At 37.4% G+C, this 27,965-nt stretch overlaps 10 protein-coding genes and 2 long non-coding RNA genes across 17 annotated transcripts; 7 read left to right on the forward strand and 5 right to left on the reverse strand.

Annotated features, from left to right (window-relative positions):
• The first annotated feature begins 33 nt into the window (after positions 1-33).
• On the forward strand, positions 34-688 carry LOC126324537 (actobindin-like). Its single transcript, XM_049995048.1, has 3 exons — positions 34-123; positions 200-277; positions 421-688. Exons 1-3 carry the CDS (start codon positions 108-110, stop codon positions 609-611), a joined length of 285 nt encoding a protein of 94 aa, XP_049851005.1. The 5' UTR covers positions 34-107; the 3' UTR covers positions 612-688.
• Positions 689-1,123: 435 nt separating this feature from the next.
• LOC126324508 (vacuolar protein sorting-associated protein 53 homolog) lies at positions 1,124-4,849 on the reverse strand. Of its 4 annotated transcripts, none has more exons than XM_049995013.1 (5): positions 4,709-4,849; positions 4,434-4,537; positions 4,289-4,346; positions 4,120-4,213; positions 1,344-4,039 (listed from the first exon to the last, which is right to left on the reverse strand). In XM_049995013.1, the coding sequence occupies exons 1-5, from the start codon at positions 4,714-4,716 to the stop codon at positions 1,856-1,858; spliced, it is 2,448 nt and encodes an 815-aa protein (XP_049850970.1). In that variant the 5' UTR covers positions 4,717-4,849; the 3' UTR covers positions 1,344-1,855. The 4 variants fall into 4 exon arrangements, with proteins under 4 accessions (XP_049850969.1, XP_049850971.1, XP_049850970.1 ...); XM_049995015.1 differs by having other exon boundaries at positions 1,344-4,020; positions 4,709-4,833; XM_049995012.1 differs by lacking the exon at positions 4,709-4,849 and having other exon boundaries at positions 1,124-4,039; positions 4,434-4,657.
• A 1,181-nt stretch (positions 4,850-6,030) lies between these two features.
• LOC126324521 (uncharacterized) lies at positions 6,031-7,142 on the forward strand. Its single transcript, XR_007559867.1, has 3 exons — positions 6,031-6,087; positions 6,159-6,975; positions 7,059-7,142. It is a non-coding gene; the product is annotated as an uncharacterized LOC126324521 (long non-coding RNA).
• LOC126324520 (uncharacterized) lies at positions 7,110-8,666 on the reverse strand. Its single transcript, XM_049995027.1, has 4 exons — positions 8,559-8,666; positions 8,442-8,476; positions 8,130-8,253; positions 7,110-7,957 (listed from the first exon to the last, which is right to left on the reverse strand). The coding sequence occupies exons 1-4, from the start codon at positions 8,617-8,619 to the stop codon at positions 7,110-7,112; spliced, it is 1,068 nt and encodes a 355-aa protein (XP_049850984.1). The 5' UTR covers positions 8,620-8,666.
• Positions 8,667-9,528: 862 nt separating this feature from the next.
• On the forward strand, positions 9,529-10,944 carry LOC126324474 (putative exosome complex exonuclease RRP42). Its single transcript, XM_049994964.1, has 7 exons — positions 9,529-9,582; positions 9,686-9,799; positions 9,884-9,988; positions 10,074-10,239; positions 10,347-10,417; positions 10,485-10,611; positions 10,672-10,944. Exons 1-7 carry the CDS (start codon positions 9,551-9,553, stop codon positions 10,942-10,944), a joined length of 888 nt encoding a protein of 295 aa, XP_049850921.1. The 5' UTR covers positions 9,529-9,550.
• Positions 10,945-12,999: 2,055 nt separating this feature from the next.
• On the reverse strand, positions 13,000-13,617 carry LOC126324515 (uncharacterized). The gene is made up of 3 exons (XR_007559864.1): positions 13,502-13,617; positions 13,296-13,420; positions 13,000-13,164 (listed from the first exon to the last, which is right to left on the reverse strand). It is a non-coding gene; the product is annotated as an uncharacterized LOC126324515 (long non-coding RNA).
• A 5-nt stretch (positions 13,618-13,622) lies between these two features.
• Positions 13,623-15,456, reverse strand: LOC126324514 (UV radiation resistance-associated gene protein-like). 2 transcript variants are annotated; one of them, XM_049995019.1, is made up of 4 exons: positions 15,340-15,456; positions 15,104-15,197; positions 14,433-15,014; positions 13,623-14,356 (listed from the first exon to the last, which is right to left on the reverse strand). In XM_049995019.1, the coding sequence occupies exons 1-4, from the start codon at positions 15,400-15,402 to the stop codon at positions 13,731-13,733; spliced, it is 1,365 nt and encodes a 454-aa protein (XP_049850976.1). In that variant the 5' UTR covers positions 15,403-15,456; the 3' UTR covers positions 13,623-13,730. The 2 variants fall into 2 exon arrangements, with proteins under 2 accessions (XP_049850976.1, XP_049850977.1); XM_049995020.1 differs by having other exon boundaries at positions 13,623-14,365; positions 15,104-15,456.
• A 112-nt stretch (positions 15,457-15,568) lies between these two features.
• On the forward strand, positions 15,569-16,397 carry LOC126324509 (uncharacterized). Its single transcript, XM_049995016.1, has 5 exons — positions 15,569-15,650; positions 15,822-15,851; positions 15,921-15,986; positions 16,078-16,130; positions 16,214-16,397. Exons 1-5 carry the CDS (start codon positions 15,569-15,571, stop codon positions 16,304-16,306), a joined length of 324 nt encoding a protein of 107 aa, XP_049850973.1. The 3' UTR covers positions 16,307-16,397.
• Positions 16,398-16,878: 481 nt separating this feature from the next.
• Positions 16,879-18,600, forward strand: LOC126324475 (uncharacterized). Its single transcript, XM_049994965.1, has one exon. The coding sequence runs from the start codon at positions 16,879-16,881 to the stop codon at positions 18,598-18,600; it is 1,722 nt and encodes a 573-aa protein (XP_049850922.1).
• Positions 18,601-18,775: 175 nt separating this feature from the next.
• Positions 18,776-20,574, forward strand: LOC126324476 (uncharacterized). The gene is made up of 4 exons (XM_049994966.1): positions 18,776-18,965; positions 19,140-19,425; positions 19,495-19,558; positions 19,659-20,574. Exons 1-4 carry the CDS (start codon positions 18,776-18,778, stop codon positions 20,136-20,138), a joined length of 1,020 nt encoding a protein of 339 aa, XP_049850923.1. The 3' UTR covers positions 20,139-20,574.
• Positions 20,575-20,576: 2 nt separating this feature from the next.
• LOC126324499 (uncharacterized) lies at positions 20,577-21,905 on the reverse strand. The gene is made up of 6 exons (XM_049994999.1): positions 21,815-21,905; positions 21,657-21,723; positions 21,452-21,501; positions 21,275-21,352; positions 21,087-21,119; positions 20,577-21,011 (listed from the first exon to the last, which is right to left on the reverse strand). The coding sequence occupies exons 1-6, from the start codon at positions 21,815-21,817 to the stop codon at positions 20,799-20,801; spliced, it is 444 nt and encodes a 147-aa protein (XP_049850956.1). The 5' UTR covers positions 21,818-21,905; the 3' UTR covers positions 20,577-20,798.
• A 51-nt stretch (positions 21,906-21,956) lies between these two features.
• Positions 21,957-27,436, forward strand: LOC126324533 (uncharacterized). Of its 2 annotated transcripts, XM_049995042.1 has the most exons (6): positions 22,082-22,468; positions 22,543-22,757; positions 22,841-23,633; positions 23,695-24,364; positions 24,520-24,632; positions 24,714-27,436. In XM_049995042.1, exons 4-6 carry the CDS (start codon positions 24,330-24,332, stop codon positions 27,023-27,025), a joined length of 2,460 nt encoding a protein of 819 aa, XP_049850999.1. In that variant the 5' UTR covers positions 22,082-22,468; positions 22,543-22,757; positions 22,841-23,633; positions 23,695-24,329; the 3' UTR covers positions 27,026-27,436. The 2 variants fall into 2 exon arrangements, with proteins under 2 accessions (XP_049850998.1, XP_049850999.1); XM_049995041.1 differs by having other exon boundaries at positions 21,957-22,468; positions 23,695-24,632.
• Positions 27,437-27,965: the final 529 nt, after the last annotated feature.

The raw sequence follows: 27,965 nt of genomic DNA on the forward strand, positions 1-27,965 counted from the left end.
CCTTGACAGAATTTACTCATTTTAGAATAATCTTTTTAGTACAACATTATTTATTGCTAGTTTTTACCATTTTTACATATTAGTTAATTAGTTATTCTTTGATAGACATGTCGCACCCAGATGGTATGTACCCCCGTCTGTTTAGCTAATTTCAAGGTGATAACACTTTACTTTGTAACACTTGTATTCAAACATTTAGAATTGATCAACGATATACAAAAAGGAACTGAACTCAAGCATGCTGAGACTCTTGACAAATCATGTCCAATGATTGAAAGTATGGATAACAACTGTTAATAGTAGAGCAGCTATTAGCAACTAATTATTATGCATGTTTGCCTAGTTTTTTCTGGTCTCCCAGAAACACGTTTTTTTATGAATACTGTAGTTAACATTTTTGAATTGGTGTAAACTTTTTAGAGGGAGCAACCGTTCACCAGAGCAATCGAAAGCAGCTTCTTCAAGAGGTCGAGCAGCCACATAATTTGCAGCATCCTGAATGCACGAAAGACCGTAGTAGCCCAATGATTGAAGAGGGCGCGAAAGTTGGGAAGACTGAACGCCCAGCCCTGCTTAACGAAATTCGTCACGTCAAGTCTCCTGCAGAATAATTAACCTCGCACGAAATAGAGCGGGTAGGCTTTCAATTCTATTCAATAAATATCTTGCTTTTGTTATAGCAGTCTCATTTGAACAAATTAAATTTTTGTGCGAAAGAAAGAGGGGATTAAATTTGACATCGTACGTTAGCAATAAAGTCAAATGCACTTGATTGTATGACGCACAAACACCGATGAACTCTAGCTCGAGCTTTTAATTGCTTACAGTTTTTATTGAGTCGGCGGTTGTCAGGGGGGGATGGGCTTTTAGAAAGTTGCCATATATGAGCTATTGGATAATAAAAAAGGCTACATTTGACCATTCTAAACTTGAATTATTGGTTGGCTTCTTTGTTCTGTTGATTCACGAAAAGCTGAATTTTGAAACCATAAACAAAATCTCAGTATTGCTTTCCTATGCAGTATTGTGGGTATGAAGATCAGTTGGTCTATTCTGAAATGCAAAACTGTAAATTTGTATTATTTGAACATCATTTTGATCTAGACGAGGCAGAAAGCAATAATACGTTTTCATAGTCTCAGCTGGCGCTGAGCGGTTGCTTAGTTTATTGTTTCTGAAGATTGAGTCGAAGGGATTATTAAAGAATAAAGATACGGTGGAAACGGTGGCCGTATGTACATTATCGACCCGGAAAAGACTAAACTGCTAACAATATACAAATGTATAGTGACTGTCTTACTAGGCTTTGCCTAGAGGCATATTACTCTATAGCAGTGACAGATTTGAGTCATAGGATGTACATAGAGTCTTGTGTATCTACCCGCTTTTTATGAATTTAGCCATCGTTCCTATCATACACGTTTATCAGTTAGGCACCAGCAGCTCTTGATGCATGTGTTTATATAAAAAGGCTGTTCTGATATTCGTTAGATGACTTTGTATGTATCTATGGGCTGTACGCTGTACATATCTATTAAGCTAGCTTTGGTAGGCACAGGCCTGGAGCTATCTGGCTTCAGTAGAACTGGAATATTTCTTTGATGCACATGCATATATCAGATAACGGATGTCCAGCATATATGTTATAGACACGCTATGTATACGAGAGGACCAAATTATTTTCGCCAGAATGCCGTTCAAAACCGAGACTTAGCATATCATAAGACACATCACTCTCTGAACCAACGTAATTATCAAAATACGCCGAACGTATTAGTTTTAAATATCTATACTGCAAAGTGTATCAGATAGTTTCAGTATATACGATTTTTATGACACAAGCAGAGATACAGAATCAAGGTTGCTTAAACATATTAAAAATGGCGCCTTTGATAGTCTGTGTAGTTGAGTCGAAGGTGGTTTTCGTGGTATCTATCCAGTCTCTTGTTACAAAATCTCGAGCAGGTGAGTCCTTAGGTGATCCAAAAGCATCTAGAATTTGGTGCTGGCTTTGGTAGCTGATGCCTTTGATGTTCATAATAGAAACTAAATCAACGTCATTTTTGTCTGGCAAAAGGGCTCTATAAGTGTCGAGCAACATATCCTGAGGTGTCCAAATCACCTTGAGCAATTTTTCTAATTTCTCAAATTCTCGCCGAACTTTTTTGCTGTACGTAACAGAAACGGTAGAAGGCGCAGAAGAACCTGTGCTTGAAAGATTGTAGTCACTGGAAGGAGCCGTATCTGAAGATGAAGCGAAAGCTACAATGGGCAGACTCTCTAGATTCTTCCTAAATTGAGCTAAATCGGTTAGAAGTTGTTGAGCGCCAGCTTCATTAATCTTACGACAGGCGTATATAGCAGCTTCGTATCTTCTGGTGAAATAAACCAAGATAGTGTCGCAAATAATTTGAAAATAATTGGGACTTTGGGGAAATTCAACGTCTTCAAATTCAAATATAGTGAGAGGTGTCATGTAAGAACGAAAGACAGAAACTCTTTCATGAAGATATTCTGAAACTATACTAACGTAGGGACTTGCATCGAGGACATTCCTATCTGCTATAAATCGCTCCCAATTAATTTGGCTCATTTCAACAAAGGCAGGCTCAATAGCGATAGCAATAAGCTGACTCAATGTTTCTCGTGCTGAAGCAATCACACCAATGTATTTGTTTCTTTCGTCATGAAGAACAACACTATCTTTGAACCTTGGTAAGATCTTAGACTGAATGACATGCTGAATCATCGTACACATCGATGCACAATACTCTCCGGTATTGATCATAATGCAGCATAGTATTTCATCCGATGGAAGGGTGGATTGGTTGGCATTTACCAAATGGAGACGAGCTAAAAGTTTTTCTGCATAAAGCATTAAGTATTTTTTAAAAATAAGGAAGATGTCGAAAAATGCTTGAGATTGATTCAGATTAGCAGCATTTCGACGAACTTTAGAAAATAGCTCAATCATCTTTCGAGCGCTATTAAAGGTTTTTGAACTTGATTCAATTTGAGTTGTCCACGTCTCTTGATTCATAAGTTGATTGAACTGAGCCTCAACGTAGTCGTTTTGGTACCTGACATATAGGTACATGTAATGTTCAAAGCAAGTTGAAATAATACCTTTGAACTTGAGCGCCACCTGATTTAATAGGCTATCAATTAAAACTTTATTGCTTGGCTCTGGGGCCGAACTTTCAGATTTTTTAGTCGAAGACTCACCCTTTCTATTCATCTCTTCTTCTAGAAGTTCAATGGGGATTTTTCTGATTTCATTTAGAAAATAAGAACTGAGTGAGTTTTCAAATTTGATCGTGTCTTTGAGGGCACGCTTAAGTTCTTTTATATCTATAGACGACTTTGTGCGCTCTAGCAATTGAAGCACTTTGTCGTTGGTACGAATGCAGAAATCTTCGGCAACACATTCATTAACGCGCCAGTGACTGAAAAAAACTTTGGCATAATGTTCTTCATAATTACTTAGCCAATTCAAAAACCATTGATAATGCTGATTGAGTTCTTTCAACTGCGAGGTTTCTGGTTTAAATTTGAGTTCATAAACAGCGAATTGACGGCTAGAAAAATAAACAATGAACTCCCTGCGAGTATTGGGCCCAATCGCATCAATAGCCAAGCAGGCGTCCGACAGATTTTGAAGTTGATTGGGTGAAAGCTTGTTCGAATTAATATGATCAAATTCGCTGAAAATTTGTACCTGGAGGCTGCTTTTTATGGTTTCATATACTTGCTCAAGTTCTTTCAATCGGTCGATGTTTCGAAAGTTGGCAAAAGTTGAGAAGATTTGATTGATGTTTCGAAGAAGATCGTTTACTTCTGCATAGCTTTTCTTTTGGTACATCATTTTCAAGTTTTCTATTTCCTGAACGACCAGCTTTAGCCTATTTAATACTTGTGTTGTTTCAGAGAGATTTCGCTTGGCGTAGTCCAAGTCGCGGATATCTTTGCAGATATTATTCACCATTTCTTCACTGCTATTAGACTTGTTTTTTATGTCACCTATTTTTTCAAAAAGTTTCTTTAAATTAAAATTAGATAGGGGTGAAAGACGGTTATAATAAAAATGGAATGCATGATAAATGTATGTTCAAAGCGTACTTGAATAGATGCCTTAGCATTGTCTAATTGTATCCCGCCCCTGCTGCCTGCATGAATTTGTGCATTGACTAATTCTATAATTTCCTCATCAATTCTGATTCACGTTGAAAAATAGTTAAGAAAACACTTCTGGAGAACAGAATTTATGATATGTGTATTGGTGGTGTACCTGCGGACTTTACGCCTCAGTTTTTTGACTTCATTTTCAATGATATCCAAGGACGTCTCTGAAAGAGGCGAAGAAGTAAATATTATGACGCTTCTTTATAAAGGTGCGGACTTTACACGCAACATTATAAGGTTTGTTTAAATACCGTTTGGAAACAGGTTGTTCATGTAGTTGATAGCGTCAAAGTCTGGGTCGTCTAAAGGGTCCTTTGAAGGTAAGACATCAAGAATAGCTTGTTGAAGCTCTTTACTGATGGTGAAATCGTGACAGTCCCCAAGCCGGAAGGAAAATTCGGAGTTAATGCTATTGTCTGAATGATCCGGGACAGATGACATATTGGTCGGATACAATTCGAAAGAGACTGCTAGAGTGGTTGACAAGAGATGCAAAAATTTGAAAAATTATAAAACATTTACATACAATACCATATGCACATATGTATATTCAGCTTTTTTTAGCAGTTTCTAGATTATTTTTAAGAAGTCCATAAAAACAAAAAGTTCAGAAACAACATATTGCTGGCTAGGAACAAAGAGAGATACGATGACACCCAAAAAAAGCTGTTTCGTTAATCAAGATAAATTTATAAAAAAGAATATTGTCGATAATTTTTAGTTTTTACTAAAATTTTATTTAATTTTGCATGGTTGGTTTCGAACAAAAATTAATTAGATCCCTCATTAGCAAAGTAGTTAGTAGATTGAAGCTAAGTTTGTATTTGAATATATAATATAAACAAAGGGCTTTATACTTAATCTATCAAATTTTTTTCGGACAAAATATTTGATCAGTGTCTGATTGATTTGCTGATTGTATACCCTTTCCATTTGAAGATGTGGATAGATAAAGATTATCAACTGATTCCAAAATTGAAATTAATAACTAACACTTAAGTTTTTCAATATATTTGAAACGTTATTTATGCTGCCTCTCGAATTCAATGATATCATGAAACTGTAATGTATAAAGCCTACGGCTAGACAATAAATAAGCTACTTTTGAACTGTCTGCACTCATTTACATGTATCAAAGATTTATTTTACAAATATTATTTGTTAAGAATGGCTCTTTTTCAACACTTTGTAGTTATACTCTGCAAAATTTAGTGATACTGATATTCTGTACTTTTTTACACTGCCATGCTAGTTTGGTATCTACCCGATACCATATTTCGCTTTTAAAAAGTCAGTTGGAAAGCTTTTATAAAGTTGACAAAATCTACGACAGAAGTTAAGTTACAGATTAGTGTGATCATGAAAATCATCGTGCAAAAATAATTACAGAAGTTTGAAAAATCAAGTTCAAATGAAAAATATTTATTTTAAGCCTCTTATATTTCATAAACTCTTGGTTGCTGAATTATATTAGTCAAGTGTTGAAGCATTGAATAGATTCTTAGATACAGAATTGAGAAATTTCGATCAAAACTATCAAAAGGTTTAAATCGTTAATCAATGTTGAAATTTTTAAAATGCACGTATCTGAAAAGATTATCAACCTTGTGTTGGACATCATTCTTTGAGACAGAAAAAACGTGCATCTATTGAAAGGTGCTATTTTAGTAAGTAATCTCTTTTGTCTGATAAAACCTAGTATGACGCTGAGAACAGAATTTTTACACAAATTTCGAGAGAGGAATTAAGTAATCATAATGTTACTAAATGGCACTAAGTTCAAATAGCAAAATATCTAATAAGAAACAAGACCAAAATTCATCCGGGTTTTTAATTCTGGCAAAATCATGCAATGTCCACATCATCTCAAATATACTTTCAACAATTTGCTTTAAAAAAGATCAGGTTTGTTTTTTATAAGGCCATATTAAATGTAGGCTGCTATTTTGATGTAACTAATATTTTTGTCATATTAGCTGACAGTTGTTACACTGAAGCAAAACGGTATTAAATTTAGTGTTGAAGAATCTAAGAGTGTACAAGGAAATGCATTTCTGAATCGCGAGATTTGGCAGGAATACCATTATAGCTCTATCGAAGAAGCAACATTTACAATTAATCTGACGATTTTCCTAGAATGTCTAAACATATACGGTTCTTCCTCTCAGCAACAAGGTATTTCACCGGCCGTTCAAATAGCTTATCGAGGGTATGGAACTCCTCTTTTGGTTATGCTAGAAGCCAATGATGTACTGACAGATTGCTCAATCCGCACTTTGGAAGCAGAATCTATGACTGCATTCAACCTTAAAAACGCTGGAATTTTGTGCAAACTCATCGTAAATAGTGAAAATCTTCGTGATGCCATTATTGAGTTAGACTGGAACAATGACAGCTGTACATGGCTGGTCTCTAATGAGCACCCTTATTTTAGGCTGAGTACGGATGGCACCTGTGCAAGTTGTCAGATTGACTATCTAAGAGAAAGTGAAGCGTTTGAAGAGTTTAGTTGTACAAGACTATGTGAATTTAGATACAAAATGAAACTGTTACAGCCAATTTTCAAGGCACTGTTTGTGGCACAAAAATCACAAATAAGAATTAATGAAGAGGGACTGTTGGCAATGGAACATAAAATACAAAACGAAGATGGGACGTCAAGCTTTGTTGGATTTTATTTAGTACCTTTGGAATTAGAAGATATTTAAAAAAAACGGTTGATGGATATAAACAAAAATTAGAACTAATATTAAAACAAGAGTAAGTTATGCAGTTAGTTTAAAACTTCAAAATGTATGTTTATACCTTTAATAATTACAATGAGATTTTATGGTTTAAATGCAATTTGAGCTAACAAGTTTTCTAAAATAAAAAAGGTTTATTTTTTTGACGCCTAGGGATTGTAAAGTGTAAAGACAGATTGTCTATCAACACCTTGCCCTTTTCGATTTCCTGATTTGGTTATTTAGTAAATTATCACTCTTTTTATCAGCATCTGTATTTTCTTTCCGGCCAAGCTTTGAAGCCTTAGCCGAAATAACTCTGGAGGTTTCAGATACTTTTATCTTAGATACTAAATCAATCAGACTAAGCACCATAGCTAGTATAGGCTCCATGGTTTTCATGTCGTCTTTTTTTGGCATCTCAAAAATGAAGTGAAGGACTTTTTTATAAGTCTCATGAGCATACTGATTCGTTATATAAATAAGTTTCACGAAAGCACCAAAGTTATTTAAAAAGCTTTTGAGGCCAGACGTAATGATTTGAGGAACAACCTTTTTGCAATTGCTGAGAACGCTCCAAGTACTGTCATCCAGGCCAGAATAGTGACTTTTTATAGGCTTCGTGCAAGAGCTAAGGTTAGGAAATGAGTTAATAACCATATGGCAATCTAAATTCTTTATAATAGCAAAGACGAAAGGACTGAGAGCATCTTCATTCATAGCTACTTGTATAGTGACTAAATCTCGGCCTAAAAAGAAAGTAGAGTATAATAGACTGAATATGTCTTGACGACTGAGAAGAATTAAATTAATTTGAAGGCCAATGCAATGTACGCGGCCTGTGCAAGTAAGGCGGAAAGTAGATTGAGATTCTTTGACAAGCGTAGCATTTTCTCCTCCAACTCGACTAAATTGCTCAAAAAGTAGGGGAAGGCACGAATGCATCCAAATAATAGCAAGGCTCTCGTTTTGATGTTGTCCAATATAGTAGCGAATGATATAAAGTATGATGAAAATTATCATACAAATTTCGAAGAGATAATTTTTGCCAGCTAAAATTCGACGGAATTAAGTATAAGTAAATACATTATGCCTTCTTAAATCAGGGTCACGCTATTTATGAACAAATAGAAATGCGGCGTTCTGACCAAATAACGTCTACCTTATAGTTTGAAATAAGAAAAGTTATTGATTCCATATGCTAATTTGGATTTTTGCACATACTGGGGGCGGGTACTGGATCTGGAGTTTTTAGTTGAGATTCATCTTCTTTTTCAGCGTAGGGCATTTTAACATCATCTTTGGTAGAGTTCACATAACCAAAATCATCCTCAGGGCTGTGATAGAACTGTGATAAAGTCAGTAGTATATGCAAGAAAAATCGAACCAGATCAGAAAAACTAAAAAACACGCCAAATCAAAGCTGTAATAGTACTCAAAACAAATGTTTCTCAATCTAGACGCAGTACTATGTATTATGTATACTCTAACATATAAAGATGATCTCAATTGAAATGATTATTGTTCCGCACTTACGTTTTCAGCGGTTTTAGAATGAACCCTATAAGATGCTACAAATTATTATTATATAATAGGACAAATAAATTGTCAGTAGATTCGGCAGCCTAAAATATAAGTTCTAAATTTACTTACTGTATAATAATATATAAAAAAAAAACCCTAGTGCTATCCATTTTAGGGTTTTATGTGACATCCCTTCGTGTAAAAGAGATTTGACACCCACTTGAACAAAATTGAGAGCTATATGAACGTTATAAAAAATTAAGATGTTTTTTGGTTTTTAGCAAAAGAAAATTAACTGCTGTCATCACAATAAAGTTTTGTAGCACTCTATTTAGCAAAGCCTAGTTTTGCGGTCGAGACATGTGTATATTTATATCAAAAAATATCCAAAACTGACACCCAGCAAACAAGCCCTTTTTGTGCCTAACTGCCTCAGCGATTTTTAATAAATGGGCATAGATAATAACTTTAGAGGGAAGTAAAGCATGAAGATGCAGTAAACAGGGAAAGCCGGTGAATAAACAAGAGGGAACAGCTATTAAATGAAAAAAGAAGAAACGGATTGAAGACGATGTTTTACTCTCGATGCAAACATGTACATGCAGAGGACAAAATGAAGTTTTATTGGTCTGTTTTCGAGGGTTTAAAATATGGCTTTTTGCCTGTACAATAAAATGTCCCATAGGAATGATAATATAAATGTTCTACACCGGAACTATACCACTGAAATTGTCTGTCTTCTGCATACTACAAAATTATTATTATAACTCATCACAGTGAATACGACGCTAAACGTAGATCCACTTTTGTAAGATTTGATCTTGTTTACATACTATACGATGATCACTCATTTAAAAAATAAAATCAAGACACCAAAGGCACAAAGATAGGGCATTAATTTTATATTGAATACAAAAAATTAGACACTGAGAACATGGAACGACCTACCAGAGAACTATCGGATCAGAAACGGGCTTCTTCGAAAGAGTTTAGCGACAATAAAACTCTAGATGGATCATAGTTTTGTTTTGATTGATTTGAGAATCAAGAAAATGAAAAAAACAGTAGCGCAAAATGTTTTTAATTTTTCTATAAAAACAGAATTGATAGGTCCTAGCTAAATGATTACGAATCTATCTAATACAGAAATTGAGTATGAAATGAAATTCAGAGAGTGAACACATTCTATCCTTGTATAAATATGTGTCATTTTCTCTTTAATTTTATCTGTATTAGGTAATTGACTTCGGTTTAAGATTTATCAGAGATGGCATAACGCAGAATGTCAGAATTGATGGACGCGAAAGGTTTGATTACCGTCCGTTTACACTAGAGGTAGGAACTATAACACAAGCCAACGGATCTGCAAGGTAGTGCTATGAAAGAGGGAAAGGAGGCACTGGTTTGATGGGATTAATATTATACTGAGTACACTGACGTGTCGGCTCAAATAGACTATCTTTGGGAGAAACAAAGATATTGGTAGGAGTAAAGGCTGAAATTGGCGAACCACTTGATAATGCACCCAATGAGGGTGTTCTTAAGGTCGCAGTTGAGTGGTACATATACCTCACAAAATACAGATTACTCGTTACCTTTACCAGATTAACCTGAGGATAATATGTAATTTCCGGAAAAACAAAGTTGTCCCACTGCAAGTCCGTATTTTGAGGGAAGAGGGGCAGAGGAATTGAATATCAAATTATCGAATCTGATGGAAAAAATGCTTTTATCCTCAGCGCATATCGACCTCGGTATTTTATGTCTGATCCCTAAAAAACAGTGTTGGATATTGTATATAGAAATATTGGTACTGTAGGCCATTCTATCCTCGCTTAGTAAATTGTTATCTGTTATTAAAATATTCTCATTTTACTAAAAACTTGCTGTAAAAATCAATATGAATAAATCTAAAAGGTCTTAGATTGTGGAGGAAATTTGGTAGATGCAATCTCAATTGCAACAAGGGCTGCTTTGGCTAATACAACGTATGTGCAAACACCTCAATGAGTATCATAGATGCTCATCTGACTAATAACCTTTCCATATTCTTAGTGTACCTCTTGTTAAAGTTGTTGAAGCCAAAAAGCCTGGGGAATATGAGTTTGAGTTAGATGGAGATATAGACAATAACATTATAATTCCAGTCGAAAATGTACCTATTTTTGTCTCCTTCAACCAAGTACGTTTTTTACACCAAGATGAAAAAAACCAAGAGCATGATGATTAACTATAAGTGTAGATTGGGTCATATCTCATTGTGGATCCTTCCTTACAAGAAGAACTATGTTTAGGATGCCGAATATCTATCGGTATCAATAAAATTGGTAATATATGCACTATCGATAAAGGAAATGGAATGATAGGCCTGGAGACCCTTCCACAAATCATGTCAACTGCCAAAACACTTGGTCTGAAAATCCTGAATTTGATAGATGGATATAAATTGAAAAGCTTTCAACAGCAAACAACTTGTTTCGACACAATAATCGAAGATGATAGCCTTGTTATATAAATTATTAATCTTTCTAAATGTTGACTCAACGTTAGATTTATTTCGAGGCACAAGGTTTTAAACCCTCTTATTTTCTTCTCTAAACTTTTAACCTCTCACTATTTACCTTTACAAACATAAGTCTTCGTGTTTACGCGATTTGCGCATTCCACCTTCGATTGAAAATTATCTATTTCGGTTCAAGCGTTTATATATCCATAGTCAATGGATAGGATAACTATATAAACGAAAATCAATATTCTATAAAATGATTTAAACCATATGGCCAATTGCACTTGTAAAGTTTACCTAGAGCTATCCACGTAATGTTTGTATTCAGCTGAGAACCTATAAGCTCGAGGTCTATGCAACTAAGCTAGGTAAAAACAGATAGGTGATGATTTTTCTACTGCTAAATAGGTACAGAGTCCCTTTATTTTAGTCAAAAAATTTGGATATTGATACATATGGGTCTTTTGATATATCTCAAATATTTCTGCATTTTGAGGGTACGCGAAGCATTTATTTATACATTTTCATAAAAGAAAACTGGAAAACAAGTAAATTGTAAAAAATTGCGTTCTGATAAAACAATTAGATACTTAATTTTTTATGCCTATTCCAAACCATTGCATTCTGATTCAGTGTTCGAATTTCATTTTTAAAAAATTTACTAGCTTTCATCTGAAATACCAGTCAGGATATCATATTGAGAAGAAATTCAAATATAAACGTGTTTCATGTTAATGAGTCCCCCCAAATAGTATATGGCTATAACTGGTGTTATCAATTTAATTCTAAATAACAAAACTTTAAAATGATTTTTAAAAAAGAGGTTATTAATTGGATCTCTTAAGATGAATTCACTTTCTGCTTTAAAAAACCCAAGAAAATAAATTACAATTTTTTTATGATACATCTCTGTCCATGTATACGCTGCTCGACATTCAGGTTTGCTATCATAAAAATGTTTAATATATGAAAAATTATGCAAATGCGAACCTGAATTTTTTACGTAGGCAATTATTTTGATTTACTTTAGAAAAGACGGCATAATGAAAGAGTGAAATGCTATTATAGTCTGGAACAGTATTGACATTAAAATGCTTTTTTCTTGATGCCACATGTCTAGGACAAGAAGTAAGCCGTAAGATTTGTGCCACCTCTTTGGTCAGAGATACAAATTCAGCTCAAATTAGACCAGATATGGCCTCCCAAACTCAGAAGAGCCAAACTAAGTTTTAAAGGCATTGGATTTTGAAGTAAATGGCAGTCTATGCCATGTCTCGAGTTAGCGGTCAAGCAAAATAAAATAACGGCTATAAATACTCTGTACCAGCCATAAAGATAGAAACACGCCGACGAATCACGTGTATATTATGTATACGGCAAATCAAAAAAGTGACCCTGAAATGAAAGATATTAGTAAACTATTATAAGGCCGAATTAGATGGGCAGGAAAGTTCGAAAAAACTAAATAATTAAACTTATTCATTTTCTGTCAAATTGGATTTTTGTTGCGCTAGACTGGGATCAACCCATTTAGCTTGAAACTAAATAAATACGGTTTCTTTAATTTTACAAAGTAATTATTGTAAAAAACATGTGAGTACGGCCTGATCAAGTGTGAGCGAATCGTTTATTGAGTAAATCAAATTTTTTGCATTGCTTTAAAAAGGTACTTGCAGACAAATAGATTAAAGAAAAGAGCATTGAAAACCAAGAATAGAATATTGTAGAGAGTTATTTTCGCTTGTCTAAGCAGTCAATTGAGCAGATACATAATACTGCCAAATTTAAGTCTATATAAATTATGAATTTTATTGTTACTGATCAATGTGTTTTCTATATGTATATATACATTCTACCTATGGCTCACTGTATTCTGTCCTTGCTGTTATTATCATACGTGATGGCCACCAGCTTAATACAAATGCATAGTCTAAGAGCTCAATTTTGAAAAAGCCCGGCTTCTCAAAGCAATAGAACATTTAAATACAATCCTATAAATTAATCAAGGTAATTCTAGTAGATCGAATAGAGAAGCAGAAAACTGATAGAAAAACCAAGGGGTCATGCATGAATAAAGAAAAACTAACTGTTGATAGGTTGTTTATAATATTATAGCACGCCATCTCATACTCAAGAAGAAAGCTAGTTTTAGTGGTCGTTCATACATTTCTCATAAACGCGCATCAAATTTTGACATTTCCATAGACCCCTTATGCCAGCATTCACATCCTGATTATTTGTCAACCGGTTAGTAAGAATTAAAGTATGTGTCTAGAGATGACGTAAGACGATACTCCCATTAAAAGCTAAGGCTGAACTTCGTATCGAAAACAAAAAAGAACTGTTCAAAGCGGGCTTACCTGGTTGTCAGTTGGCTCGCTCGATTCTGAGAAGCATTTGAAAAAAATCGACGCCGGAGTCTTGCATTCAGGCTTAACCATAGGAAAAAAGGGAGGAAGCCGAATATCCGAGTACCTAGTTATATCTAGTAAAAGTAAGCTTTCTATTTACGATTCATGAAAACCTAGAATTTATAGGAATAACTTTATTATCAGTTCAGATGTACCATGGGAAGCACTCGAATTAAATGCAGTGTCAGACAAAGAATTTGAAGCATCCACCATCTATACAATTATCTATATGTTGGTCAACAAAAAAACTTACAAAATGGCGCGTCAACACTGAAGTGACCTTCTTCTGAGTTAAAAATTTACAAAATTTATACTCTTCAGGTATTTTGTCTGACAAAAATTAGAAGGTTGACCCGATTTTCCTTCTTAGCGTTTGAAAGGGCATTACGAAGAGTTCCTTGTAAAAAGCCAAAAAATCATCCTGATATTGAATAGAGTCTTATGGCGTGCATTAAAGGGGTTGATTCCTTGAGACAGCAGCAGCTGTTCTACGTTTTTGTTCAAAAGCGATAGTCCATGTTTGAATTTTGCAAGATTTTGGGCTTTACTGTACAAAGGGAGCTGTTCATTTAAAATACCAGTACATAGAATCGTAGATCTACCCATGGCAGGTCGAATCGGATATCTGATAGGAACGTCCAAATACTTGCTGATAAGTTGAATGACATGACAAACGTATCCTAGAGCCATAGCGGTATCTTCTTGGTCATACTTGTAGAATTCAACTGTATCCAATGGTAGATCATTGATTTTGTGCAAGACATCAGAAGCTTGAAGAGGATCGATAGATTTGTCAACGGGCTCAATTTTATATATTGTGGCTAATTCACAGAACAACCTTCTTTGATGCGCGTGAATTAAGGAAATGATCTCAGTTCGAATTTGAGTATGGTGTTTTTTTAACTCTACTGCTTCTCGGCTCATTAGCCGCATAGAAGTAGCAAGAGTAACTTGAGCAGTTCTTAGCCTTTCTATAGAAGAAATAAGCTCAGAGGTCTTGATTTCTAGATCTTGTTTTTCTTAAAAAAAATATTTCGTGGTTAATTATGAAATAGATCAGCTTAATTTTAAAAATACTTTTCATACTCAACTCATGCTTGGCGTTTAAATCTTCATACTCAGACTTTAAATCGTTTAAAGTTTTCATCAGGTAATCCTTTTGTTTCATGTCAGTGAAATAAGATTCGCACTTTGCGTTCTCAATGTCTATACGTTGCTTGATCTGTTCTATTTTCTTTAATTTTTCTAAAACCGTCTTCTTTTTGAAGATGCATTGAGCGTATAGATCACTGCAACAGGACCATTTTGGAGATCCGCTATCCAAATATCTTCCGCATCTTACGATGGCAGCCTTTTCTTCCAACTGAAGCCTTGTAGATTTTGTGCAATATAAGCCGTCGTGTAGCTTTACCAAGAGTGTGTTTTCTGGAAAATCAAGGTCGGCCGTAGAGATAAATGCCAATTGAGTAAGATCGAGGACTAAGCGCAGTAGCAATTTTACCGGGACTCTATCAACCACATCCCAAACGCAGAAGGTAAACCGTTGAGAAGAAGGTGGCACGTATTTTAAAAACTGGTGAATAGAAAAAGTATGCCATTGGGGATAGACGCTGTTGAATATCACCTCTGAAATATAAAAAGGCATAGACAGTTCTTTTTCTGTTGCTTCTAAAACGAAAAGTGGGACTCAGAGAGCGCCATTTGTGGTGAACAAAACCAAACTGAAAACCCAAAGCCTGATCTTTCTTTCAACTTACCCTCATGTAGAGAAAAGAATGAATTGTATAGCCTTGGAGAATTTTCACAGGATAAACGAACCACTGAAAACCTCTTCAGGTGTCTCATGCAACGCTAAAGATTATGCAGCGGAGAGGTTTTGACCCATTCAAAAAAAATAAAGTTACTGCAATTCTGCTTGTGGAAATAGATTAAACGGGCTATGCAAACTGGTAATTCTGGGAAAAAAGAGTATGTGAAGCTGAACAAACCGTACTAGCTTAGGTGGAAATTCGGATGGTCCATTGTAGGGAAGAACAAGGACATTGGTCGAATCCATTAAACAAAGATTGACGAGTTTACTTTTTTGTACATCTACAAAGAAATAGTTACGATAAATCTTAAAGGAATAAACAACCAAAAGCCAGATTTATCATTCGGATAAAAAATAATTTTTTTGATACCAACATGCGAATTTTTGCACTATCATTATTGTATCTGTTCCAATGGCCATTGAAGGAGACGAAGCAAATGGAGAAAAAATATTTAAGGGCAGGTGTGCTCAATGCCATACTATAACTGCCGGAGGTATGATGTCACCTGAGGCGATGTTGTGCAAAAATATGTATTTTTCATGTGTATATAATAATGTATAGATATTGTATAACATTCCTGTCTATATTTTGCTATCACCTATGCAATCTGTAACTTCTTAACACTAATAATTTTTTTGGTATTGGTGTGGAACCGCGAGATTAGGGGGACATAAACAGGGTCCAAACTTATACGGTAAGTATACTGGTAGTTTATAGCTTCTTAGTTGATCAAATTGGCTTTTCTAATTTTATTGCTATTTAGGAATTCTTGGTCGCACAGCTGGAACGATCGCTAGCTATGATTACTCCAAGGCTAACAAAGAGTCTGGTATGAAAGAAAATTAGTGATTGTACAAGTGAATGTCAAATAGTCACCTAGTCTTAGAGCTGTTAGAATTCTGACAGATAATTTTCTGAAGGCGTTGTTTGGTCTGATCAAACTTTATTTGAATACCTGCTAAACCCAAAAAAGGTACTATTTGAACACTTCGCTGTATTAGCGTTCTTCTCGCTTATATATCGAACACATTGCATATCACTTACCTTTCTTTATAGTACATACCGAAAACCAAGATGAACTTTCCTGGTATCAAAAGCGAGAAGGATCGCTCAGATCTTATTGCCTATATGCGAAAAGTATCTGCATAATACGAATGAAAAATTTTTTGATCTAAAATATCGGTCAATAAGCGTCACTGAAAGATGTGCATTTTGAATAAATCTTGAATTGAACGAATAGGGCAAACCAATTCTAAAGTCGGTTGTTTTATAAATGTTGATTACTGCTGTCAAAAAATGGGGTAAAAACTCAAATAGGTGGGAATGAGTAGGACATCTTAAAAAATGTGTTAGAATTTTTTTTTTGATCTCTGGTTGTTTTATGTGAAGAGCTGCCAAAAAAGTGTGCCATATATAGAGGCTATGCTGCGACCACCTGTAAACGGCGTATCCCTATTACCGAATCGGTATACGAACATTAGGCAGGTGGTGCGGGGAAAAAATGGAACAAAATGCTTAGAGGTAGAAGCGTGGGATAAGGTGTTTTGGCGAGGATGGCTCTCGATATGCTGTCAGAAAACCCAGGTCACGAACTTCAATCGTACACTTGGCATGGTATGTGTTTGAGTTACATCTAAAGGGAATTTTTTAGTACCGATTGCGATAGTGTAAAAGAGGTGACTAATAAGAGATGTATTGTGCCTTGGTAGAGAACTTTTTTCATGAGTAAACCTTGTTTAGGAATTTTTTCTCATAAGAGAAATAAAGCAAATGCAGATAATGAAGGGAAAAAGAGCCCAGGAGTTGAAAGCAAGCAACAAGGTGATCCGCGAGCTAAGATTGACTCATTGTTTAAAGAATATTATGAGTTAAAAAAGTCAAAGCTGGATTCTTTCAAAGCTGATGTTTCGAAAAAATTACCGGAGATTCAGGATTTTGAGCAGTTTCGTTCTCTTGTCTCTAGCATTCCTACTAGAGACTTGGACAAATTTCCAGATTCTATCAAAAAAGCGATTAACAAACTAGTTGAAAATAATGGCAACACTGATTCCGAATTGTCTCGGGAAAAGCTGCTAAAGAACTTTAGAAAGGCAAGTTTGAAGGCTAGAGAAACAACATTAAAAAGCCTCAACAGTCGAGCATACAATGATATTTTAGGAAATCTCGACAAAAACGAAATGCAAGATTTGGCAGAAAAAACGGCTGAAGTGATTCGGGGAATGTCTCCAGAGGACTGGAAATCAATGGGATTTGATGGCGTGCCGGATTTTAGAAGTTCAGATTTGAATTCCGTAAAAATTTTGGATAAGCTATTGTGTAACCGTGGAATCAAAGAAGCTGACCTCTCTGAAATAAAGAAAAATCTAGAGCCGACAAAGACTCCAAACACGACCATGTCTAAGCAATCAAAAAAATCCCAAGAGTTTTTGTCAGAATCCAATGAAAAAACAAACAGAGAGTCAGAAGATTCAGTTGGCTTAAAGCCAGATACTATTGCGAAACAGTTACTTAGTTTGGTTATGAAAAACAAGCTTCGCCAGGCAGAGGGCTTGTTTCAGAAGGCATTGTTATTGGATAGAAAGCGGATTGGATTTGATCCAGTTACCTGCGATTGTTTCAATATAATGATATCTGCATATTGTTTTGAAAACATGCCCATCCAAGCTGGTAAAACATTTGATTTAATGCAAAAGTTAGGCCATCAGCCTAGCGTACAAACCTTTAATTCATTTATGCAGTTATCAGCTCAAGCACAGAATCGCGATCGACTTCAATATTGGTACAACAAACTTCGAGAATCTAATCTAAAGCCAGATGCCATGACCTACAACATTCTCATCGGTGTAGCTACCAAAGAAAATGACTCAACTTCTGCGATTGATTACTTTCAAAAAATGAAACGAGACGTCGAAAATCCAGATGCAACTGCGTATGGACATCTAATTGAAATGTACGGGATTCGGCGTAGAGATTTTGAAGAAGCACTTAAATGGATTTTGAGAATGCAAGAGGATGGAGTCCAGAGAAACACGTATATAAAACGGGTCATACTGAAAATGCATGCTGAGTGGAAAAAAGAGCAAGAACGTGAGAAAGCCAAATCAGTTCAGGAAGTTGGTACAAATCTGGTCTCGACTCTGATAAATGCCATTTACTCTTGCAACGTCTCGAGCGCGGAAAAGATATGGTATGAATTAAAACAGAGCGGATGTGTTCAGGCTGAGCATTATACTCTCATGATACAGCTCTACCTGGCAGTTTCCAAGTTATCTGCAGCGAAAAAAATATATGAAGAAATGATCGGACAGGGGCACGAACCGACGCGAACAACGCTTGCGCTCATGGTCGACGTCTCTAAAAAATCGGGTGATATTCTTCAGGCTCAAAGGTACATCAGCATGCTGGATCAAGATCAGGATAAAGAAAAGCAAAGAATAGAGTGAACACGCCAATTGTAAAAAAGCAGAGCAAACGAAACAACTTGTTTCAAAGGCTTCAGCAGCGAAAATTTGGACTCATAAATTAATAAAATCAAAATCAAAAAAATTACTAAAGCTGGTTTTTTCAACATTTCGAAAAAAAAATACCAAGTTCGTCATTTAGCCCGCATTTTCAGAAATGCGCCCATCTCTAGGCGAACGCTCAATTTCTCATGTACTAGATCACTTTTTTGAGAGTGTAAAAAACCCTTGTTTCGAACCTCATCCAATCAAGGGAATTTGGACGAGGCGCCTTCATCCTCTCGTTCTCGACAGTGATTCACTTACTCCAGAAAGACATAGTTTGACACCTGGATCAACCATTGAAGGTACGAAGCCTTATTGTATAATTCCTGTTTCGCGATTTTAAAGGCGAAATAGCCAGAGTTCCAAGAAGCTCGTTTCTGGTTAAAATTTAGGAATACAAAAGCGTGAAGAAAATACCTCGAACTAGGTCTGACGCGCCAACTCATCACAAATTCATGTCACATTGCTGCGTTCAGTTAAATCGCGGTGCTATCTGATCGAAGAAGATACCAACTCGTTTAAGCTGAAAAAAATAGAAGATTGGATAGACAAACCTGGAGATTCGGTGAGCCAAAAACAGTATTCAGTTCGGCTGGGCGACGGGAAGGTCATTCGAGCGTGGAATTTAGCATTGTGTCCATTCACGCCAAGTGAATGTTCCGATCTTGAGTTAAATCATACCCGCCCCTATCCTGGATTTTGCGTCGGAGATCGATTTGAATTAGTTACAACAGCTGTTCACGCCTATGGAAAAAAAGGGAGGTAAGTGCGTAAGGCATACCATACATATGTGTATATACATGCCCTTTAAAAAAGTCTAACCAGCTTAAGTCCACCTCTTATTCCGAATGATGCATCACTGTTTTTCGAGATTGAGATTTTATCACAAAAAGCCGTACGTTAAACAAAATTAATTTCAAACTGATGTAAAAAATCTCGGACGTTTGCCTGTCTGTTCTAATTTTTTCAAAATAACTACCTCAATGTATCTTTAGGTGGAAACGGTGATGGACTGTATCAAAATCGCGCTATCAGAAAAAGACAAGGGAAATTTAAATTTCAAAAACGGTAGTCTCAAAGAGGCTGAATTACATTACAAGTGCGCCCTTGAGAAGCTTAATTTTGTCTTTGCAACCTCAGAATCACAAAAAGATATGATTTCTAGCATTAAGTTGACATGCCATAACAATCGCGCAGCCTGCCAACTGCAACTCAAAAATTTCACCGAAGCTAAACAAAGCTGTGACAAAGTCCTATATTTAGATCCATCGAATGTCAAAGCCTTTTACAGGAGAGCTCGAGCTCACTGCGAAAAACACGACTTTGAGAGAGCAAAAAGAGACATCATACGGGCAATTAAAATAAAGCCAGCTGATCTAACACTGAGAAACGAACTAGAGAAAATTAAGCAGTTAGAGGCAGCAGACAATGAGAAATTAAAATTGACCTACTCTAACCCAAAAATATTGTCTTAGTAATGATAATTCCGTATATCTCTGATATTCGAGGGTATGGATTGAGAAAAATGGCTATTGTCTATCTCCTTGCCCCTCCTTTTCACGTGAAGCACTCAAGACGACTCGAAGCAAACATACACAGAGACTTCATCATTCTACGATAAGACTCTTTTGACATATAACGTAAAGTTAACATCGGTTGCCTAATGTCAAGTCTACGAATTTGGAATTTTCTATTATTCTAATTTCGACTCTCTTTTTTCAAACCACTACACACCTAAAACCTAAACCTAGGGATGACTTAATCCCACGATATCCCTCCCCCTCAAACTCCCTGTTCTGAAAAACATAAATCGAAGCTGTACTGAACACTGAAGCAAAAAATATACATAGAATCATCCGAATATAAATGCCAATGTATGAAAAATAAATAGGAAAACCAGATGATGACACGTATCTCAAAATAAATAATTCTCTCTCTTTTAATTCAATCTTTAACAAAAATGAAAGGCATCTACGCTCGTCGTTTCTGGTTTCGGAAAATAGACACACGTCGGGTAGACTTAAAAAAAGTCAACATCTTCTTCCACGTACATGCTGCAAATAAATCCCGTGAGCCAGGTTTCGTGAGAGAGCAGTAAATCCCATTATATTCAGCATCAGTCTTGGAGAGGATTTTCACATAGCATATTTCGCTGTCCAATCACGCGCTGTAGACTCAAAGGCAGTCTTATTTGTTTTCAGTTGATTAGCTATTTCTGGCACGAGTGGATCCTCAGGATTCGGATCAGTTAAGAGCGACGAAATAGACAGCAGTACTCTAGATATCGTCAGTGCAGGGCTCCATTGCTCCCTCAAAATATCTAGACATATAGCTCCATTCTTGTTGATCTGCAAAAAGAGGTTAAAAGATGACTTCGATATAATATGGGATTAGAATTAAATATTGAAAAATTCTAGACATACGTTGGGATGATAAACTTTAGTCTGAAATGAAACCTGTACGAACAAAGGAGTCAGAATTAGAAGTACATTCAAAATACAGTATCTCAGTAGGTATGTGCTCCTCATTTGTGTTGTGTAGTTTTTGTATGAAGTGACTCGAGTATAGCGGGGCTAGTTGAAGGCATTGAAAATTTTTAGTCAAGGCATACCTTTGGTGCTTTGAAAGGATAATCTGCAGGAAAATGGATGTCCATAAAGAAAACGCCTCCGCTGTATGGGGAATCTTCCTGTTCATCCCGTAAAGCCAAGAGGTATGTTAGCAGGGGGGCCACAAAAAATTTGGCCAAAACCGTATTAATCGACGTCTCACCAATTACCGCACGTACTGGACCCACTATCGTTGCCGTCCAATGAAAAAGGTCATCTCCTACAGGACCTGAATGTAATTAAAAGATTATTACTTCGTCTTACAATGCACTCATCGCTCTGACGATTAGTGTGTACGAATATACACCAAGAATGTGTTGTAGTATATACGTGGTGTGCACACGCAGGTATGCGTCACGCATTCAAGTATAAATATTGCCATACCTGCACTGCAAGAAGAAGGAGGATCTCTCGCCATATCCTGTAGTTCCTTTTGGATTCGCTTTAAAGCCTGTAGACAGCCAAATGTTAGCTGAGAGTTCTCGAGAAGAAAAAAGTGACCAAAGGTGGCACTCGGACCAAGAAAAGGGTGTTCACAATACCATTTATGCGAGACAAACTGATATGAATGAATGTGCGGACAGATTTCTTTTTTAAAGGCTGTTCGTGTGTAATTTAAATAACAGCAAGTATAGTATCATTCTAGCGCGAATAAAAAACATTCAAAAAAACATTAGAAAAACTATTTACGTTTGTGTGTTATTCTAAGATTAACGCAATTTTACCTCGCTCTAATATATATGAATTAATGCGAAAAATTATATAAAGGGGTTGGTTGGATAAGAAAGTGTTGCAAAGATTAATTTACGTCAAATTTCTGCCAAAAGTAATTATCCCTCTGACACCTAAAAGAATGACGATGGCAGGTAACGGTTTGAAATCTAAATCATTTATAGTGGCATTGGATCAGGGCACTAGTTCCTCAAAGGCATCTATATATGACGAGAGAGGTAACTGTATCGCGTCTCATTCTATAAATTTGGTCAAACACCTCCCACATCCTGGATGGGTGGAGCATGATCCCTTCGAGATTTTAGAAAGTTGCTACACGTGCATGTTAGAAGCTGCCAGAATAGCAACAAAAAAAGGCTACGTTGTCAATAGCGAAACCATAAAGGCTTTAGGTATTGCCAACCAAAGGGAAACAACTATTATTTGGGACAGCATCACAGGAAAACCATTGTATAATGCTATAGGTAGGCAAACACAAGTGTTATAAGTAGTGCAAATAAGCATCTTAATTGCGTGGAGCAATACTTACCAAAAGCAGTTTGGCTAGACATCAGAACTCAAAATATTATCACGAGGTTTGCAGCCGAACTCCCTAATGGAATCAATGAGTTTCGCGAACTTACGGGTCTTCCATTAAACCCTTATTTCAGCGCTCCTAAAATCGTTTGGTTAATGGAAAATGTGGTAAAAGTTCGCGAAGCCATCACCAATAGACGTGCTAGATTCGGCACGGTTGACTCGTGGCTTTTATGGGTACCGTGATTCAAATTCGTATTAACAAGAGAGGGGGTTTGCGTGCGTCTTTTCTTACTGTTTCTTATTTTACCCATTTCAAGAATTTGACCGATGAAGGAGAGGGTGGGATTCACGTAACTGATGTAACCAATGCCAGTCGAACACTCTTATTTAATTTGCGCACCCTTCGTTGGGAACAAGCAATTTGCGACCAGCTTGGCATTCCTATGCACATACTGCCTACAGTGAAAAGTAGCGCGGAGGTCTACGGCGTAATCAAGAAGCCATTAGATATGTTCCAAAACGTACCCATTGCCAGCTGCTTGGGTGACCAGCAAGCTTCGCTATTAGGACATAGATGCATGAATTTCGGCTCGACAAAGTGTACACTTGGGACTGGTTGCTTCATACTGTGTAACACTAGAAACAAACTAGTTGAAGCTCAAACACCGCTCATTACGACAATTGCATGTCAATTCGGACCGCAACAGCCTGTCGACTATGCTCTCGAAGGAATAATCCCAACAGCGGGGGCCGGAATTGATTGGCTCATTAATACACTGGGATTTGCCAAAGATGCTGATGAATTTGATGAGCTAGCTTCTACCGTAGAAGACACCAATGGCGTCTATTTTATTCCAGAACTTACTGGGCTGCTGGACTCATCACAAAACTTGATCTCGAATGGATCAATAGTTGGGTTGACGTCTTGTACGACTAAAGCCCACATTGCCAGGGCCATAGTCGAAGCAATTGGATTTCAAACTAAAGATATTTTGTTAGCCATAGAAAAGTACACCAATTCAGAAATTCAAGTTCTAAAAATAGATGGCGGAATTTCTAGGTCGGGCGTCATAGCCAAAATTTTGAGCGATGTGCTGGGAATAGAGCTAGGTACATATTTTTTTTTTGCGAAAATAAATTAACTGATACTAACTCTGCTGCCGAATTTCAGAAAAACCGAATGTATCTGAGATAACATCTTATGGTGCAGCTTTCGCAGCTGGAATGGCAGTAGGAGTCTACAGCCAATTGTCCGCAGAGTTCAGAAATGAGAAAATTTACGTTCGTCCTTCAACGAAGGAATCTACAAGACGCTCAAAACTAGAGCAATGGATAAATATAAAAAAAAAAGTGTATTCCTCAAACACCAGCTGTCCATAACTATGCTTAATACAATAATGCCTACAGACTCCTATTTATCTTTTTTTATTGTCGATCAGAGAATTTCATTTGTATCAAATTAGGTGTGTCATGGGGCTCTCTTAATTTTCATAAACCTTAACACCCGATGCTAAAACGAGACAAAAAATAGTAGCACAAGTCACTCTTTATACCGCGGTGGTTTGAATCTCACCTTCTCTGCCATCCCGATAGTTAGAGGGGAGGATACGGCCGGTGAGCTAAGCCATAAACCGAATTGAAAGGAAATTAACGTTTGAAGCACCTAATGTTGTACACTAGCTCAAAATAGCTAATAGCCGTCAAAACTTGGTAGCTATAATCCCTGCCATGGACGATAGATGAGTATCTGAAAGATACCACATGTTTGATAGTCGAACGGAGGGCTAAAGGGGACTAATTATAAATATGAAACACCTTATCGCGAAACAAGCTAACATTAGGTAACGCTGACGATACTTTATATTAATTAAGTTAAAAAAAATTATTTTTATCTAACTACAGCTTTATCATGTCAAATCGCGGCTTACTTGTGATACTGTTGTATTGACAATTGTCTATATATGTGAGCACTACAACTACCCTCTCTATATTATAGCCTTCGATATATTTTTATTATATTCAAGATTTTAAAGCAAGCGACACCGATGGGCTCAAGTTACTTAAAACAATGCTTTATTCTCTTTATCTGCTTCTTTCTTGTGATAGACAGTAAGTACTTCATGTTTAGAACATGCTTTTGTTGCTGAATCGTTGTTTGATATTTTTTTCTAATTTGCTTTATTTAATTAGGTGCAAGACCTATATCTGAGTTACCGCGTCAGTACACGCCGTATAAAGAAGCTGAAATCCATACACTGGAAGAAAGTATACACAATGTGAATAGCTCTGTGAAACAAAATGCGCATACACAGAATGCCACACTTGAGGATGATCATGAATCATCCAAGCAACTTGCGCAAACGGAGCCCGACACTATCCTCGACAAAAAATATCAAACAATTTCGTACACCGATACTAATCCAATAAATTCAAAATTGTTCTATGGGGCGATTGATAATGGCTCGGGCGAGTTCGATACTCCTTACGTGCTATCCACTATCTCCCGTAAAATTTTGCATTCTGGGTCTGAAAAACCTGATTTGAAAGGTGTGGTCGGTGCATTGTCTGGTCTTTTCGCTGAACCTGAGCCAACACTTGAACCAGCACCAGAGTCTGGATCTGGTTCCGAGCCTGAACCTGCACCTGAACCAGAGCCTGAACCAGAGTCTGGATCTGGTTCTGAACCTGCACCTGAACCAACGCCTGAACCGGCACCTGAACCTGCATCTGAACCTGCACCTGAGCCAACACCTGAACCTGCACCTGAGCCAACACCTGAACCGGCACCTGAACCGGCACCTGAACCGGCACCTGAACCGGCACCAACACCTGAGCCAACGCCTGCACCCGCACCTGAACCTGCACCAACACCTGAGCCAACACCTGAACCTGGGCCAACGCCTGCACCCGCACCTGAGCCAACGCCTGCACCCGCACCTGAGCCAACACCTGAACCTGAGCCAACGCCTGCACCCGCACCTGAGCCAACACCTGAACCTGAGCCAACGCCTGCACCCGCACCTGAGCCAACACCTGAACCTGAGCCAACGCCTGCACCCGCACCTGAGCCAACACCTGAACCTGCACCTGAGCCTGCACCCGCACCTGAGCCAACACCTGAACCCGCACCTGAGCCAACGCCTGCACCTGCACCTGAGCCGACACCTGCACCTGAACCTGAGCCAACACCTGCACCTGCACCTGAGCCAACACCTGCACCCGCACCTGAGCCAACGCCTGCACCTGAACCTGAGCCAACACCTGCACCTGCACCTGAGCCGACACCTGCACCTGCACCTGAGCCAACACCTGCACCTGCACCTGAGCCAACACCTGCACCCGCACCTGAGCCGACACCTGCACCTGAGCCAACGCCTGCACCCGCACCTGAGCCAACACCTGCACCCGCACCTGAGCCAACACCTGTACCACCTATTCCTTCTAAGAACATATCAGTGTTTAGCCTCTGTTACGAAAAAATTGGAGATAGTACTGATTATCGTTCATATTTTTCCTATAATAATCCAAACGGTCAGGCACTCGCAGCTAGCGATTATAGTAGCGTCTTAACTGGTGCTGAGATGTACTCGAAACCTATAACTTCGTTCTTGCCATACTATCAACCCCTAGCGCTTGTAACGGTTTCAAAATTAACTTCTGAACCTACAGAAAGTGACTACAGAGTTACGTGGACTCTCGAGCACAAAACCTATCCCAATTTCACATCTCATGCATACATAGACCTGAACGATACGAGATATGAATGTAGCAATCAACGATATGATTCAGTTAGTCTTGTGTACAAACGTATGGGCCTAATTCCGTCAACCGAAGAAGAGATTAAAACTCAGGACAGTTTGGTGTCAGAGCGTATTGATAGCTCACTAGCTGGAGCTGGGGTCAGCGATCTTAGTATTAGTGTTATAAGTTATATGAAGCCATCGGATATAGATGAAAAACGTATTAGTTTTAGAGATGCAGAGGTGTTCAAAAAATTGGTCACTCTGCTAAATTATGTACTAGCTGAGGAAGACTACTATTATGCGCTTGTGTTCTTCGCTACTCCTGTCAACATTACGTCCATGAAGTCTGTAATTGAATATGATCACGGATTAGCAATTTATATACCGGCTGATCTTGATGGCCACCTACCAGATCCAACTTCAGAAAATAATAATACCGTGATTATTGCTATCATTGCCGTCATAGTTGTCGCCCTTATCATATCCGCGCTTCTCCTTTTTGTCGTCCCAAGGATGCGAAAACATTACAAGAAATCTAAGCATTTGTCTATACCCCTTCCTGAAGGTCCTGTAGGATCTGCACCTATTCAGATCGATACCTCTGAGGACATGGATAACGATGAAGAGGAGTACTATGAGAGTGAATTGGAGGATGAAGGCGAATACGATGAAGAAGAGGAAGAAAGCGAATACGAGAGCTCAAAGATAGGTGACAGCGGTACCGCAGATAAAAGGTACCCGACTGCTCAAAAAAGTTAATTAATCCGATTTACCATTTAAAATAGAACGTGACGACTGCATTATTGAAACGTTCCTGCTCAGAGGTTAGGCGTCCCAGGTGTGCACGTTTCAAACAATGGATGTTAAGTTCATGTCATTCATTCTGTGAAATAAACTGGATTTTCAAAGTTGTCGTTAAAGAAAGGTAGATATATAAGGACTATGATTTTTATTTTTGCAAGTTGGAATACACATAGTTGAAGATAAAGTAAAATGGTATTTTATGGTATGAAACCAACTCCGAACCGACGACGTAAATGCGGATTAGTTATATCGAGAGAAGAAGAGACGCGTATTTCTAACTATTGGTTTTGTCTTTGTGGTTGGCACACTGACGAACTCCCCTCGCAAACTTTATCAAAAATAAACAATTTTCTCAAATAATAACAATTTGTCTTTGTCCAATTTTTGTCCAGTAGATGAGAATGTGCAGACTTGGAGAGCAGCATTCCATGTGAAAGAGGTATGTCATGATAGCAATAGACAGGTGTATAGTAAGACGTGGCAATCTGTCTGTTGATTCTGATTCACGTTAGAATAACAACGTGTGAGTCACAACGACAAATGAATGTGGCAAACAGAATGGGCAGATAGCGACAGAATTGAACAACATACCGGCAACGAGATACGATGTCTGCTCCACTTTTGGCTCAATGCGAGTCAGCGGCTGTTCTAAAATGACCAAATGTCATTACTAAGGCAGAATGTAGAAGTGAATTGAAATTTGAACAAATAGGGCAGATTTTTTTTAGCGAGCAGGATGCACTTTGAACATCTTGTTTTGTTTGTAGTCCGCTGGTCTGAAATGTAAACTTATTTGGCCTAAAACAAGGTAGAAAAAGCAAAGCACACTCTAAGACCCTTAATTGTAGTTGAAATGTACAATTATGGAAGTTTCATCACTGCAGAGAGAATGCTT

This window comes from Schistocerca gregaria, unplaced genomic scaffold (genome assembly GCF_023897955.1).
Source record: "Schistocerca gregaria isolate iqSchGreg1 unplaced genomic scaffold, iqSchGreg1.2 ptg000888l, whole genome shotgun sequence".
Lineage (NCBI taxonomy): Eukaryota > Metazoa > Arthropoda > Insecta > Orthoptera > Acrididae > Schistocerca > Schistocerca gregaria.